The sequence below is a fragment of the Saccopteryx bilineata genome, chromosome 3 (genome assembly GCF_036850765.1).
Source record: "Saccopteryx bilineata isolate mSacBil1 chromosome 3, mSacBil1_pri_phased_curated, whole genome shotgun sequence".
NCBI classification, from domain to species: domain Eukaryota; kingdom Metazoa; phylum Chordata; class Mammalia; order Chiroptera; family Emballonuridae; genus Saccopteryx; species Saccopteryx bilineata.
The window spans coordinates 25,960,960-25,978,345 of NC_089492.1; the positions used below are offsets into that span (position 1 = coordinate 25,960,960).

The 17,386-nt window shown below is 45.1% G+C and overlaps 1 protein-coding gene across 4 annotated transcripts in view; it reads left to right on the top strand.

The window, feature by feature from the left end:
* SYBU (syntabulin) overlaps positions 1-9,321 on the top strand; it is a 123,773-nt gene extending 114,452 nt beyond the window's left edge. For all 4 annotated transcript variants that reach the window (XM_066265803.1, XM_066265802.1, XM_066265801.1 and 1 more), the window contains 3 exons: positions 3,365-3,568; positions 5,528-5,677; positions 7,507-9,321. In XM_066265803.1, coding sequence (XP_066121900.1) covers positions 3,365-3,568; positions 5,528-5,677; positions 7,507-8,605 — 1,453 coding nt within the window. In that variant the 3' untranslated portion in view covers positions 8,606-9,321. The remainder of the gene's footprint in view (positions 1-3,364; positions 3,569-5,527; positions 5,678-7,506) is intronic.
* Positions 9,322-17,386: the final 8,065 nt, after the last annotated feature.

A 17,386-nucleotide genomic window follows, 5' to 3' on the forward strand; every position in this document is an offset into this window, starting at 1 on the left:
CTCTGAGGTTTCCTTCTTCGTGTCTTCCTTTCTTTCTCTTTCCATTTTATTTTATCCATGTTTCCAGGAGCGGGCTGGGGTCAGCAGAGTCCTGTCTCCTCTCTGTGGAGTCATTCTTGTCCACCAAACCAGGGGATTTAGGGTGCGCTAAGGAGGATAGCATTGGGCTTCCCTGTTCATAGCCATGACCAATATGGAATCCCTGCTTCTCCTTTGAAAATGTTTTATTATCAATCATGATGTTATGAAATGAAGTAATTTCAACATTCTCTTTGTGCCCATATATGTTATCATTTGAACTAAACTAAATGGAACGAACAGAACAGTTCTTTTCAAGCATGTAGTTTCTTTTGTAAAAGATAGTTACTACAAACAGTCTAATAATTCATTTCCTGAAATATATTTGCAGACTTGATTATACTTTAATAATGTTTAATAGCTTAAGAGTTTTTGCTTTATTCTGTATAGCAGGTGAGTTCTTACAAAATCCCCCTCTAATTTAATCTGTATCTCAGTACATGTACCACACTAATTACCTGGAACAAATTATTCAGATAGCCACATCTCTAACCAGTAGTACGTGCTATACCTGCTTATAAGCCCAAGCAGTACATTATATTTGTGCAAAGCAGGAGACATCTCTGTAGAGTGAGAAGACCTAGATTTAACTCTCAGTTCAGCTGAATGTTCTTAGGTCATTTTTTTCTTTTTCTCCCCGACCCTCAGTTACTTCGCAGAGCACTTGACGGAACATGAAAGGGAGGTAGTAACTGGACCGGCTATATGGCGTGATGGACAGAATGAAGTGGAACAGTGTTCATAAAGCATCAGTAATAGGGCTGTGGTCACAGAAGGTCTAGGTGAAGGTTACCTCAGAATAGAATTGCCCGGGTCAAAATTAGAGGTAGTTTTTTTACTTTCTCTCCTAACTTGTCATGGTTAATCCTCCCAGTTTCTCATAGCCGTGTTCTGAAATCGGCTGGCCATTTGGTGTCTGCCTTAGAAGTAAAGCGTGGAGAAGCGAATCCGTGTTCTGTTCAGCTCTTGCTGAAGTCCTCCCCAGCCCTGGGCTGCTGAAGCCAGTTCGTCACAAAGCCATCAGCCCATCTGTTCCTTATAAAGTGTCCCCTTTTCATGAACAGGAGACAGAGTGCATTTGGATGATTTCAAAAGGAAAGAACTTTTTAACTTGGAACGTGGTGATGTTTCATTTCTGTTTGATTTACTGGGTTGACAACTAGCTGAAATTGTATATGATTTTCAATAAGTAATTGTGCTCTTGGAGCCAAGGATAGCCCCATGCACTCTCCTATTCCCACACACACTGTCTCACTGAGATCTGCCAGTTGGATACAGCCATAATTAAAATGGCAAGGCGTGGATTGTCAAAAAGCAGGGCTGCTCTATGAGAGGTATCTTGTTCCCTTTTGTTTTCTTGTAATGTCATCAAGAAATCTTCCTGACCCAGAATTGTTATGCTATTTAAGTAATTTCAACATTCTCAAAAATGTTTCCGCTGGAACTAGGTTAACAGGGAAGTCCAAACAAGTTGATTCTGTAATAATACCCTGCCGTTGAATTGCCCTTAACAGTTTATTGAATACACTTACTTACGTGCATTCTGTGATTTCTCGCATCAACTCCGTGAGGAAGACAGGATAAGTTATCATCTAGCCCCATATATTAAGTGGCTTATTTGCCTAAGCTCCTAGCAAGTGTCAGTGCCAGGACATGAGCCCGGTTTATTCAGTTATCGGTCAGTTAGGGAGCATCTCTCGTGGGCGGCAGTGGGAATATAGAAGACCAGGCTGTGGTCCTTCCCTCAGCATGCCTTGGGCTAGCAGGAAAGACAAGCACATTTGTAGTTATGAGGCAGGGTGGTAAGTGTCCCAATGGAAGTTTGCACAGAGCATGCAGGAGTATTTACAGCAGCCTGGGGAAGGAAGGAGCCAGAGAAGGCTGCTTGGAGTAGGTTCCAGTGAAGTTTTTTTTGTTTTGTTTTGTTTTTTTGTATTTTTCTGAAGCTGGAAACGGGGAGAGACAGTCAGACAGATTCCTGCATGCGCCCAACCGGGATCCACCCGGCACGCCCACCAGGGGGCCACACTCTGCCCACCAGGGGGCAATGCTCTGCCCCTCCGGAGCGTCGCTCCGTCAGGACCAGAGCCACTCTAGCGCCTGGGGCAGTGGCCAAGGAGCCATCCCCAGCGCCCGGGCCATCTTTGCTCCAATGGAGCCTTGGCTGCGGGAGGGGAAGAGAGAGACAGAGAGGAAGGAGAGGGGGAGGGGTGGAGAAGCAGATGGGTGCTTCTCCTGTGTGCCCTGGCCGGGAATCGAACCCGGGACCTCTGCACGCCAGGCTGACGCTCTACCACTGAGCCAACCGGCCAGGGCCCCGGTGAGTTTTGAAGTAGAAGGTATCCAGAGGCTTAGGGCAGGGATCAGAAGGAGAGCATTCTAGGCAAAGAAAATGATAAATTAAAAATAACAGAGATGGTGGAGAGCGTGGATTGTCAGGAAACTGTAAGTCATTTGGAATGCTGGGCTAGGGGGCCAGCAACGAGGATGGGTAGGACAGTGGGGGGGGGGTGGACCTGTGAGCATGTTAAGGAGCTCGGCCTTTTTTCTGGAGGCAGTGGGAGGCAGAGAATGGCTTTGAGAAGGGCAGTACTATTCAAATCCCATTTTAGAATGGCTACTCCAGCCTTGGGGTCAGCCTTCTTGCTGGAGGGAGCAAGACAAGAGACCAGGGAACAAACAGGGCTGTTGGAACATTCAGCACTTTAATGATAATAGTTGTGCTAAGTTATTGGGGAAGGAAAAAAAAAGGAAAAAAAAAAAAACCAGATGGTGAAAATGATAGACTTGATATATTTTTGTCTATATATCTGTCCTATTTCCTTCTTCTTTTTGGGTAACCCCTTCTCCCCTATCCCCCAAAGGAATCACCCCTATTTCTTTACCCCAATCTGAACCAAAGCCAAATATTTAAAAACTGAAACAGGTGTCCCAGAACAAAAACCACGTCTTCCAAACGGCTTCCAAAATGTCCTAAACCAAATCGATTGTTATGGCTTGTGTTCGTAGCAGGCATTTGGGTTTAATTGCAAACAAGCTTTAAGGTCAGAAAGCACCTGCAAGAACAGCAGAGGGAGAGGTTGCCTGTGCTGGCGGCACAAGGAGAGAAAACCCGGGCGGGCAGGAAGAGGGCTGCTCACCAGGTGGTCGGCACTGATCCTTCCACTGCCCTTTCCACTCGGTAAGTCGGGTTTCCTTAGCAGTGGCTAGCTCTAAGGAGTCAAGCATTAGCATTGGACACCGGTAGCCCCAGGGTTTTAACATTTTTTTCATGCTTTTTCCCTAGTCGAGGTCCCCACGGACGGAGTAATGGAGCTTCGTTGCACAAGTCTGGCACCAGCCCGCCGTCCCCCCGGGAAAAGGACCTCCTGTCCATGCTGTGCAGGAGTCAGCTGAGTCCTGTGAACATCCATCCCAGCTATGCGCCTTCTTCCCCAAGTAGTAGCAACTCTGGCTCCTACAAAGGAAGTGACTGCAGCCCAGTCATGAGGTGAGTACTGTTCATCTTTCAGTTCATAGTTCCTAGTTTGTTCGACATAGTAAGTTTTCTTTAAAAAAAAAAAAAGAACTTATGGCCCTGGCCAGTGGTGCAGTGAATAGAGCGATGTCTGGACTGCTGAGGTCTCCAGCTCAGTCTTGGAGTTGCTGGCTCAACTTGGTGACTGTTTAAGTCCTAGTTAGGGCTTGAATGAGAAGCAATCCTCCCTGGATGGTAGCTTAGTGGATAGAGCACTGGCCCAGCATGTGGATATCCCAGGTTTGATTCCCAGTCATGGCACATAGGAGAAGCGACCATCTGCTTCTCTCACCACCTTCTCGCCTTCTTCTCCTCCCATAGCCAGTGGCTCAATTGGTTTGAGTGTGACCCCCGGCACTGAGGATAGCTCTGTTGGAGCTCATCAGCCTCGGGTGCTAAAAATAGCTCAGGACTTGGACACTGGCCCCAGATGGGGCTGCCAGGTGGATCCCAGTTGGGGCACATGCAGAGGACTGCTTCACTACCCTCCTCCTTTCACCTAAAAAAAAAAAAAGGGAAACAACCAGTAGGTGCACAACTAAGTGTAACAACGAGTTGATGCTTCTCTCTCTCTCCCTTCCTCTCATTCAAGTGGAAGAAAAAAAGCTTTGCAACTCTTAATCCAATGCCTTCCTCTGCAATAAGACACTTCTTTTTCCCACACTCAGCTAATTGTTTAAGGGCTGCCACAGAAGGAACACAAGCCACCTCCTCTCGTCCCTCCCTCCCTCAAGTTTCAGCAGTCCAAGTAGTGACTGCAGAGGAAGGAGAAGTGGAACCATTCGTGTGTTCATTCAATACCAGCTATGTGGCGAGTACCATGTTGTGCCAGGTACTGTGTGACGTGGTGGGAACAGGGCAGTGAGCAGCAGAGGTGGTCCCTGTGCATACTACCCAGGGAAGAAAGACTTTCCTCATCTAACAACAAAAGCACATGAAGATCATTCAGCAAGGGTGTATATATATTTATATATGGAAAAGGTGGCCAGGGTGGCCAACTCAAGTCTGGAGGGATCAGAGGAGGCCTCGCTGACAGTGAAGTTGAAATGAGATCTGAAGGTCGAACAAGGAATTAGTTAGTCCTTGGGGGCTGTGGGTGGGGAAGCAGAAAGAAGGAACTGCACACGCAAAGGAGCCATGACGGAGGCCTGGAGGACTGGGAGCTGGACGCAGGCCGTCTTGGATGGAGGAGAGGCAGAGGGGGAACAGGGCCGCTGCAGGGGCTTGGGCTGGGGCCAGTCAGGGAGGAAGCTGCCAGCCCGCCTTCAGTCCTCTTCCTCTGGGCGTCCTGTTCTCACTGTCAGTCCTCTTAGAGCAGGAAAGGCAGCTCCTGTTCGGGCCCGAGAGGCACCTGGACTCCAGCTCGGGTGCTTTGTAGGACATCGGGCACTTCTCTTACAAAACACTCTGGTGCGAGTGGAGAAGCCTCGTTCCTGTCAGGAGTCAGGAGGAGGAAACTTTCCACTGAATCAGCCCACAACCTCCAGGGACTGACTTCGGAACAATTTGAATTCAACTAATAACAATTAGGATCTTCGGGGCACATTGTGTGGAAAGTTAGGTCATCTCGCTCCCTGCCTTCCCTCCCAACAGCCCCCACTCATTGTCCTTTATTATAACAGCATGTCACTCTGCACTGACAGGCAGGCCCATGGGCGGTTGTGCATTGTTTTGTCCTTTGGAAGCCACAGAAAGCCCTCCCTCTCCCCTGTCAGCCTCCAACACACAGAACCCCGATTTTCCAGGTATGAATATCCAAAGACTGGCAGATGTATTACTGTCCCCTTTTACAGTGAGGTCACATTATTGATGCTTCAGATCCCAACACACAACTGCCATTTCTTCTCAAGCTATTCTCTACACCTTAACTTTTTTTTATATACAAAAGGAAATGGGTCAAAAAGTAACATTTCATTCCTTGGGTTGTTTCAGGAGGTCTGGAAGGTACATGTCCTGTGGGGAAAATCACGGGGTCAAGCCCCCAAATCCGGAGCAGTATCTGACTCCTCTGCAGCAGAAGGAGGTGACAGTGAGGCACCTGAAGACCAAGCTGAGGGAGTCCGAGCGCCGACTCTATGAGAGGTGAGACCACATTCCGTGTTCAGGACAGCTTTTATTCTATCAACTGAAAAAAATGAAACCGCACGTTAGAAAAGAAGAGACGTGATTTCATTCTTGTTATATATGGTACATCAGTCTCTCAAATGTTTCAGGAGTTCAGGGAACCATCCTCGGTTAGAGAGGACAGCCTGCTTTTTCTGGGTGTGGACCGCTTTAACACCGGGAGTTGGGTGTGTGCCCGACTATTTTTAATAAATGGCAGAAGCACTTACAGGAACCACGATTTCAGCGAATGGCGCACACACAGGGGCCCCTGGGAAGCTGTGTGCTTTTCTGTGAGGGCACAGATGGCCGTGTGCATTGTGATTCCTGCATGCTATTCCTGTGCTGAAGGAAGAGGTTCATTATTCTTGGCCAATGTTAAGGTTAAAAAAGAAAGGGAAAAAAAAAAAGGCAGCCCCATGCTTAAGAGATATTATCTCGGAGAGAAAAGACCTTTGTTGGAGCAAGCCGGGGTCTGCCTGACGGTTTCCCCCTGGCACAATTTTGGATGGGCGAGCAGAACCCTGACCAAGGTAGCTGTGAACCCAGGGTCAGGTTGCTGTGAGTCAGACCCGACCTTCTGGAAGTCTTTGGTTTATGATTTGAGGAAACCATGAGAGGGTTCAAAACAGTCATGGGAGGGAGGGATGAAGGCAGTGAAACAGAAGATTATTCAAGCCTCAACTTAAAGCAGCAATACAAAAGTATCTCTTCGTATATACCAGGATCCTAACTTCTTGGTCTTTGTATCCACTGAGAATATGAGGACATGTGAAGAAATTATATGTAAGGAAGAATTTTTTTTGTGTGTGTGACAGAGACAGAGAGACAGAGAGAGGAACAGATAGGGACAGACAGACAGGAAGGGAGAAAGATGAGAAGCCTCAGTTCTTCGTTGTAGCACCTTAATTGCTCATTGACTGCTTTCTCATATGTGCCTTGACCGGGGGACTATAGCAAAGTGAGTGAACCCTTGCTCAAGCTAGCAACTGTGGGGTCATGTCTATGATCCTGTGCTCAAGCCAGCGACCCTACGCTCAAGTTGGTGAGAGCCTTACTCAAACTAGATGAGCCTGCGCTCAAGCCTGCAACCTCAGGGTTTTGAACCTGGGTCCTCCGCATCCCAGTCCAACACTCTATCCACTGTGCCACGCCTGGTCAGGCAGGAATAATTTTTTGACAAAGATCTTGAAATAGAGTCCTCCGAAGGATCTAAGAAAATAGGATAGATTCTCTTCTGTGTAGGATAGATCTAATATCATCTTATCTGAGATGAGATAAACACTCAACTTCTCACAAAGCCCTTGTGACATGTAGCATTTTATGATTTACATTTTTTTAAATTATCATAGGAATGTGATCAGAACAATTCTGCCTTCTCAGATAGGTGATTAAAAGTGAAATGGACTTTCTCTCCACAAACTGTAGGTATATAAAAGGGTAGGCTATGAAAATCAAAGCTAACTAAGAGACTCAAATGTGTTCTAATAATTAAATTTCAAATATAAGTATTGAATAGAGTGTAATGCTTATGAAATACTTGATGCAATGCCTGACAGGTGGTGAGTGTTCAAAAGGAAAAAAATAGTAGGGTTTTTATTCTGATTTTGGTTATTATGATTATTTTAGGTATTTTACAATTAGGGGAGGGTAATTCATGGCTAATACCAACAAAAATAAAAATTCCAAACCCAATTCAAACTCTGTGTTTCAAGGGGAAGAGGGTTGCCCTCGGCTGGGTGTCCGAGTTGCTCGCAGCTGGGCTCCGAGTTGCCTTGTTTCTCAGCCTTGCTGTCTCCTCACTCCAGGGAAACGGAAATAGTGGAGCTGAAGTCCCAGCTGGCCCGCATGAGAGAGGACTGGATTGAGGAGGAGTGCCACCGGGTGGAGGCCCAGCTGGCCCTCAAGGAGGCCAGGAAGGAGATCAAGCAGCTCAAACAGGTCATCGAGACGATGAGGAGCAGCCTAGCCGACAAAGATAAAGGCATTCAGAAATACTTTGCGGACATCAACATTCAAAACAAGAAGCTGGAGTACCTACTTCAGAGCATGGAGATGGCCCACAGCGGCTCCCTTCGGGACGAACTGTGTCTGGACTTCTCCTGTGATTCCCCAGAGAAGAGCCTCCCCCGAAACCCCCCTTTTAGCAAGATGGCCGATGGGCTGTCCCCAGAAGAGCAGGTCACAGAGGAGGGGGCTGACAGCGAGCTGCTGGTGGGTGACAGCGTGGCCGAGGGCGCCGATTTGTTTGATGAGCTGGTGACGGCCAGCACCACCGAGGCCGGCGACCTGGAGCTTCTGCATCCCCCCCCTGAGGCCAAGGTCCTGGAGCTCCTCCCCAGGGGTGCGGGGGGCGGCGTGGGGGTGGAGCGAGCCGTGCAGACCGACGTGGTCCCCTACAGCCCCGCGGTCTCGGAGCTCATTGAGTACGTGCTCCAGCTGCAGGGGTCCTGTCCCTGGAGCGCAGCGTCCCCTGATGAGTCTGCGCCTGACTCCCCGGAGAGCTGCCCGGAGTCCGTCTCTGCGTTCGTGGTTGATCTAACTCCAAGGAATCCGAACTCAGCCATCCTTCTGTCTCCCGTGGAGACCCCACCCATCCCCACGGTGGCTGGGCCAGCGCGTGCCAACCGCCTCATGAGGGAGCTGGACTTCGCGGGCTCCGGGGAAGAGAGGTCGGACAGCGTCCCGCCGCTGGGCTTGGGGCCCGTCGGGGGGCAGTACTGGAGCCGCAGCTTCCTGGTGGATCTCCTGGCCGTGGCTGCCCCTGTGGTCCCCACCGTCCTGTGGGCCTTCAGTACTCAGAGAGGGGGGACGGATCCCGTCTACAACATCGGAGCCTTGCTCCGGGGCTGCTGCGTGGTGGCCCTGCACTCGCTCCGCCGCACCGCCTTCCATATCAAAACCTAGGTAGAAGTGGTAGTTCCCGTGTGCCAATCTGTCCCGTGTGGTGTGGGTATGGTGCCAGGTGGAGAAACAGCAGGCCCACCTAGGGTGGTCTCTGTTCTGTCGTGTTGCTCCTCCGTGTTTGATTTGCACTATACTTAGTTGAAGCCTGTTCCCTGTTGAGGACCAGAGGTATCTTCAAAGGCATGGAGACCTGGTTCAAGTAAATGTCCCACCAGTATGGTGTAGAAAGCATGCTCGTGACCCTGCCGTGTCGTCCAGGTACCCGTTCTTCCCCTAGTGGTTCAGGAAGAGAAAATGCAACGTTTGCACTTTCCAGACAGCTTCTGTGAGGCTGGTGTGTTAGCTCCTTGCTTTGCTTTGTGCCGTTTTCTGATGTGGTTCCAGCATTCCTATGGTCTTGTGCATAGCAGGCGACTGTAACCAAAAATAAACCTGTATTTGTGTCATTGGTTTGAAGAAGTCTCAACTAATCCTTCAGTGTCTTACTTGGGGTTGATAAGATTTGAGTGTTTGCAATCTACTAAATGTAGCTCCAAAGTCTCAAAATGGCTTGTTTGTTCTTAAACCTGTTAATTGATGAAATTGTACGTAAGTTTACAGTGTATTAACTTATTTTTTGCTTATTATATATAGTGTTTTATTGGAAATTGTTTGTAACCACACATTTCAGCATGATGAAAATAACGATTAGTGTTTCCAGTTAAATAAATGTTTTATCCTCCTATAAAATCATTACCTTAGTGGTTTTACTTTGATAGATAAGAAATGATTAAATGGGTAGCAGATATTTTCATGGTTATCAACGGGGTCTGTAAAAATGGGATTCACTTAAGAAATAAGAAAGAGGAAAAACAATTATTAAAGAGAGGTGAGGATTTCCTATTGTTTTTTAAAAAGCATTTATTTTCTGAATGAAAATAGCTTTAGTTGTTTGTTTGCTTTTAAATTACCCATACACTTGTTTGTCCACATATTTATTCAGTAAGGATGTGTTGAGTATTTTCAGGAGAGTTGGGTTGATTTTTTTTTAAGCATGTTAAGGCTGCAGAGAGGGAGACTGCTAGTACCATACTCCCTCCTCCACTTGGAATAAAAAGAGAGGGTGGGTGGCTGGGAAGGGGTGAGATCACATTTGATCTGTATTCACATATCCCTCACTCCAGGCTTGTGAGGTTGCTATTATTCTGTTTTACAAATGAGGGAGCTCATCCTCAAAGATGGGAATTGCTCTGGATGTGATAGTTTATCTCTGGAAGCCAGGGTTTCCGGTGTCTGTGAAGCAAATGCCTTTTCCCCTTTACCACTCCAGGGGGGAGAGACCTGGAGATTATCCTGGGTTCTCACCCGGAAACTTCTTCCCTAAGGCACTTACCACCCTTAAGCATAATACTATCTTTTTACCTATGACATCTTGGTTATTGTCCGTCCCTCATTAAAATATTAGCTCTCTGTGTTCTATTTTGTTTACAGATTATATTAAGAATTTAGAACGGTATGAGGCACATAGTAGGGGTTGTTACAAGAGCTGTTGAATGAAATAATTCATCCAGCAAGTTCTTACTGTGTGCTTACATGCTAGGCACTTCCCTGGGCTGGCCTTCAGTAGTGAAGGAGATCGTTTCTTCTCTGACAGAACTTACGTTCTGCCTGTGAAAGGCAGCATGTGCCAACAACTGAACGAGATCACTTTAGATAGAGGTGAGCGCTTCCAAGGAAGTAAATGAGGTGTTCTGACCAATAGTGACAGGGTTGAAGGTAAGCAACACCTCCATAAAGAAATAACATTAGCACTGATGAAGGAAAATGAGCTGGTCCCACGAAAATACGGCAAGTAAAATGTTACAGAAAGAACAAATGCAAAGGCCAGGAGGCAGAGAAGAGCTCAACATTTTATAGAGGCATCAAGGAGGCCAGAGTGGCTACAGCAGAGTGTGGGGGGCAGGCAGGTGTGGGGAAGTGACAAGAAGCTAGGTCATATGGTATCATGTAAACCATGGTAGGGTTGGTTTGAATTTATTCTCAGTGCAATGAGAAATATTAATAGGCTTTCAACAGAACAGTGATATAATCTGTTTTTCTCCTCTCCTCCCTCTTTCTCTCTCTCCCCTTCTTCCCCACTTCTCCCTCTCCTCGGCTTCCCCTTCTTCCTCCTTCTCTCCCCCATCTCCTCCTTGGCTGCTTTGAGCAGAATGCATGGTAAGCAGGCAGGAACAGCAGAAGCAGAAAGACCATTTAGGGATCTATTGTAGATAGTCCAAGTGAGTAATTACGACAATTTGGAGGTGAAAGTGGATATAGAAATGCAGTTGAAAAACTAAAGACATAGCTGTTGTAGTTGCTGACAGATTAGGTGTGGGGAGGGGGTGGGATAGGGTTGAAGGAAGATTGAAATTGTGGATGAGTCTTAGCTTTTTCACTTGAGCACCTTTGTCAATGGTGGTGCCGTTTACTGAGAATATGGAAAAGTCAAGAAAAACAAGTTTGAAAAAAAAATTGAGATGTCTATTAAATATCTGTGTGGAAGTGTCAAGTATATAAGTAATTGCACATGGAAAACCCGGAAGTTGTCAGGGCTCTAAAATTGGGGTTCTTCAGCATTTTACATACTATTGAAAACCACAGGGTGGATGAAATCATCCAGGGAGAGTGTAAAGAAGAAAAAAAGGCCAAAGACTGACTCTAGGGCACTTCCCATTTAGATAGAGGATGAAGACACAACAAAACAGCTGATAAAAGGCAGCCCAAAGGTAGGAGGTAAACTAGACAAATATAGTAGTAGGAAAACCAAGAGAGAGAGGGATTCAAAAGTGCAGTGGTCAACTGTGTTGAAATCCTACCAAACAGTTGAGGAACCTGAGAACAGATACATGTCCACTGGCTTTGATCATAAATTCTTAGTTTGGTCAAGATACTTTCTTTAGAAAAAGGGGGATGGAAGCCAGATTGGAGTGGGTTGAACTATTATAGAAGAAAGTAAAAACTGATGTATGCAGGGAATTTTTTGTCCAGTTTAATGTGAAGGGGAGTAGGAAAGTGGTTGGCAGGTATAAGGGAATGTAGATTACAGGGGTTTTACTTTCCAACATTGAGAGGACATAAAGCTCGTTTATATGCTCTGTGATCGAACCAAAGAAGAGAAAGCAATTGATGACCTAGGAGAGAGGGTTAACTGAAGGAGAGAAGCCCTTGAGAAGATGAGAAGGAATCGGATGAGAGAGGTGGTGCGTCTCTGGAAGGCCATCGCTTCCACTGGAACACATGGAGCTCACAGCGCTACAGGGCTTTGGCTGAAATGGAAAGAAAACTATTTTTGGAGGTGAATAACCGGAACTGTCCCAAAATAATGAGCCCCGCTGACTCAGGTCCCTTCCTGTAGCCCAGCCCAAACCAATACCTAGATGCTGTTATCTTTCTTACAGTCCCTCCTGGAGTTTCTTTTTAGTTATTGCTAAACCGATATATGTTTACTTTAAGAAAAATTACAGGGGTGTTTTTGGTTCCCCTTGTTGTTACAGAAATGAATATAGCCACACACATTCAGCACTGGTCCTCATCAAATCAAGAAGAATGGTGAGATGAGCTCTAGTGAAGAAGTCTCCAGGAAACACAACTATGTTGGTTATCAAATTGGAGGTGGCTGAATATGAGTAGCTGATTGCACTGTTGTCTTAATGACCTGTGTCCTTCTTTAAACCAGAAGATTCCAAGTTACATGCATATTCTGTCCACACTGAAACAAATGGGTACAGAGGTCAAACAGGAGGTCCTACAGCAGTTACTCTCCCCACCCCCCCTCCCCTCAATGCCAACCCTTTTCCAAGGTTTTAACATATATAGTGTGTGGGAAATTATTGCTTTTATTACCCACAGTCTCTCACAAATGAGTCTCCTGGAGTAAATTAAAGATGGAACATAGCTTGCCTTTTGAAAGCCCAAGGCATTGGATGGTTTTGTGGACAGGATGATCTGCTCCCATAGGAAAAAGCGTCTCTGTTTCCCATAATTTGGTTCTTGGATGTGCAAAGAGGCAGACAAATGGAAAAAGAACAATTTGACTGCATTGAACAAGTTGCTGTCCTATCAAAATGAATGTTAAACATTTCCTACAGTTATTTGTGCAAATATTTCAATTTATAAGAAAAGATTTTTCCCAAAGGGATTACTGACCTTTCTAAGATGAAAAAATGCAGTGCGCTCAGATGCCAAGCGTTTCTGACATTTGTGGCAGGAGAAAAAGGAAGTCTGTGATTTGCATTTATTAGAGGCCCTGCCTAAGTAGTGGCTGGGTCTGATATGTTTTTCTTTTGAGGCTTTTTTATTTTAAAAGCCTGGGGGTAGTTTCTGACTGCCACTTCGGCTCCTTGAGCAGTTTTTAAAAATTCACTTATGCCAGTTCTTACTGGGCAACATGGGCGCAAGGAAGCGGTAACCTAGGCAGTTAAACACAGCAGTGGATAGCAACGACCTTGAAAGAATGCCAGCAAACTCCCAATTGTTCCAAGGAAAAATAATTCGACAGTCCAAATAGAATAAAACAGATTTACATCAGGCAATTATTTAAAACCACTGGGAGAGATGTGTTGTTGTGACTGCTCCCGATCCCCCCGCATTGACAATGATTGTGGTAACTGATGGTTATGACAATAATTGCACAGAAATTGAAAATGCAGGAAAGTTCATTTAAATGCTACTCAGAAGAGTTTGTGTTAAAAGACTGGACTATTTCAGTCGTGTTTTAAATCTTGTAAAAGTTGTATCTCTTTCAAATAACGCATTCAACATGAAAAACCCCATACGTAAAGCACATGAAAGTGAAGTTTCTGGCGCGGTACCAGGCCTGAGCCCTGCTCTTATGCGGCTCCTCCTCCGTGGTGGTTCCGGTGTCACCCCTGAGAACAGCTTGAAAACCAGTCTTTGAAAACTGCCAGTTCATGTGAGAGCCCCCGGGTGGTGACTCTCAGGTCATTGGAATAGAGCAGAAATTTCAACCAGTGTGCTGCAAGAATTTTTAAAACACGCAACACCTGTTTAGTCAGGGGCACTGACCTCTTTTCCCTTAGACTGTCATTAAAAAAATAAGATGACAACAGCCAACACAACAATAGCCATCTGGTGTGAATGATCAAAATTATACTTTTTTTTTTCTTTGTTAGATCAGGGAAAAAATACTTTTGGGGGGTGGGTGCTGCAGAATTTAAGAATTAGTTCATGTGTGCATGAGATGAAAAAGACTGTCAATCACTGGAACGGATAGTACTCTGGGTAATGCCGAAGGACTCAACCCTCTACTGTTCTAAACAAACGTTTAATGGGATGTTTTCTAACTTTTGCTCACAGTACTTGTTTGCCCGTGCTCTGGTAGTTTCGCTGTGACGAGGATGTCGCACTCCAAGCAGAGGCCACGCAGCATCTGGGATTACTGTGAAGTAAAACGATGACGCAAAACCCGCAGCCCAGTGTCCCTAGAGAGTGCTCTGAAAGGCAGGCTTCGCGGCTTCTGCCCCTCCAGGCCCTAGAGTGCCCCCCCCCCCCCGTGATCTTATCTGACCCACCTGCAGGGATGTTTTCGCTCTGGATCCCTCTATGTGTCACTTCTGATCAAAGCTAGTTGAATTACATGTCTGCCAGATTATGTGAAGCTAGAAGAGTGTCTCTTTCCTGCCTGGATTGGACTGGAACAGGAAAGCTATTATGAACGGCAGCATAGCTCTACTTGGGTGGGTCCGGTAAGCCCCGCCCTCCCTTCCTTGCCATCAATTAGTTCACAGGGTCTGAAAGGGTTTGCCAGCTCATTTTCTGCAGTAAACAATAGGTGCTGGCATTTTAAACCGACCTTTCATTCTTCTGAGTCAGCACGTTATTTTTAGCTGGTTGGTTGTAGAAAGAAAATGGAAAACGAAAGCAGGCTTAATAATTTTCACCTCTCCTACTGAAAACTATACGTGGAAAAAAAGTTTATAAAATGACCACCCACGTACAAGCTGATTCCTCAGGGTTCCTTCTAACCAAGGCAGATAGGCAGTTATGAGGTTCAGATGCAACGCAGAGCTTCAAAAAGGAATAAAAAATACTCATGAACTTTAAACTCAAATGAGGCAAGTGACATACATCTATATTCTTATGCACATCTTATTTTACTTACCAGTACAATAAATTCCGAGTCAATTTTTTAAAAATTTATTTCAAGGGTCAGCATATCTAATGATGATGTCACTTTTCTCCATAGAACAGGTATACCTTCACTTCATTCAGGAATAGTCAACAGTTTTGGAAACTGCAATGCTGTATAAATTAAGAATTCAAATTAAGGTTTGAATATTTTAACAAATGAAACCAATTATAGGAAAAAGTTAATATCTTATAATAAGCCAAAATTGACCTAGGAATAAAAAACCATAACAATTTCTTTCAATATAGCACTGACTCAGAGTACGCCCTTCAAATTCTCTGTACATAGAGGTGACTATTTTCTTCTTGTGCCACGCTCTGAACCCGGTCCTGAAGACACATGTTAAAGAGAAAACTGGACAAGGTCAGAAACACAGTTTGCAGAAAGGTCTCTGTGTACAGGACTGGTCTGTACATGCATGAAACCTATGACCTTGGCCTCATTACAATTATGACCCAGTAAGTGAGTTAATTGGCCTATGCAAATATACGAATATAAACCACATTTCATTTTGCCTTGATTATAATATCTGACCCAAGTAAACTGGGGATACATAATTACATGGCACTGACATTCAAATACAGTTGTTATTTACATGAAAGTAGAAGCCAAGCTAATTTCTTTAATATTCATTAAATAATTCCTAGAAAACACAAATGAGCATTATTTACTGTAACATCATTTTCACTGAATTTTTTTTTTTTTTTTTTTTACAGAGGCAGAGATAGATAGGGACAGACAGCAGACAGGAATGGAGAGAGATGAGAAGCATCAATCATTAGTTTTTTCTCATATGTGCCTTGACTGTGAGCCTTCAGCAGACCGAGTAACCCCTTGCTGGAGCCAGCGACCTTGGGTCCAAACTGGTGAGCTTTTTTTTTTTTCTCAAGCCAGATGAGCCCGCGCTCAAACTGGCGACCTCGGGGTCTAGAACCTAGGTCCTCCGCATCCCAGTCCGACGCTCTATCCACTGCGCCACCACCTGGTCAGGCTCACTGAATTCTTAAAAACTAAAAAGGAAATTCTAAAGGCTAACTCTTTGGCAGTTCATGGTTTCAAGTGAGGAGAAGCCTTAGAAATCAGTCTCCGTAGAATGCTGGTTGGCCACTAATACAACCTGCTCTCAGAGCTTGCTATTTCCTTTCCATCAATCTGGTCACGGCTACCTGTAAACTCTGGTTTCCTTAAGTGTGAAATGGGGATAATGTCTACCTCACGGCACTGTGCGTAGTCACTGATGTAATTAAAAACTCAGACATTGCTGAGCACATAAAATATGTTCTCTTATTAAACTTGGAGGTCAGCTTAAGGGTGTGTAAAAATTAATATTGCAACTTCCACTCTCCACAGGGAAGGGGCTGCCACATCAGTGCCCGACAAGTATTTGGAAAAATGTGTACAAGATTTCAGGAAGCATGTACAGGGCTTCATAACAACAACCATTTGTTGAGCTTAGTCTCAGTTAATCCTCAAAACCATCTCCATTTAAAAGGTTTCCAAACCCAGGCAATTTGTTTAATACTGCACCACTGGCTCTGCGGCAGCTCTAAGAACTGAGCTCTCAAGATTGGTGTGATCAGATCAATCTATAGGCAAAGTCCTGCATAAATACCATGGCTGGGATCACTTAGGGTTGGCCATAGACTTCAGTGTGGTTTCTCTGTAAAAGCTCCTGGATTAGCAGCGTCAACAGCAGCTCTGCAAGGGCAGAAATCTGTTGTATGAAGTGAGGTCAGAGGGGTTCTTAGAAGTGTCTCTTTCCTACCCTGAAGATAGACGCTTCTGGTGAAAAACCATCACACTACTCTCGAAACTTTACTGACCATGACTAAGGAGCACTGAAGATATAAGGTAGAAAATAATCAAATAGTAATAATAATAATAAACCAGCTGAATATAAAAGGAGTCACTAGTTGTTGCCTTTAACAGCTGTGGTTGCGTTCAAGTGAAGTAAATTACACACACACACACACACACACACACACATACAAAACTCTTTGAAATTAAGAAGCTACTCAAATCTTAAAAATTGATGTCAACGGTAAAACAGGTAATTAGCTACTAAAACAAACTCTTCTGGGACCCACCATCTTTTGCAGCCCTCCAATCCACCTAAAAGGGAGACACTCATTCCCCTGGGACAGTCTGTAGGCACTAGAGCACTCCACAACCTCCCACAATCCCATTCGGCTTCAGCTAGAACCACTCACCTTGGTTCATTGTGTATTTGCCCACATACCTTGTGAAAGATTTCCTTTGACCAAGGTGCTAAAGAGTGTGAAAATCATTGCACTATGTTATCCCCAAGGATTAAACAAAATATGTGTTAGCTATATCTGGCTCAGACCAACCCTTCAGTCAATACATAATTATTGACAAAATTTAAGCTTTTTGTCACATTGGTATTGGTTAAATTTACCCTATAGAAGTAGCTTGTGAAGTGGTGTTCAGAGCTCCATCCAGATGCCAGTTTCTATAGCTACCACCTTCTTCCCAACCACCAATCTTCACCCAGGAATAGTTATTGCCCTGGTCAGAAGTGTGTGTCAAAACGGAGGAATCCAGATGTTGAATCTTAAATTTCAGTTCTAAAATGTACACTCAAATGTGAC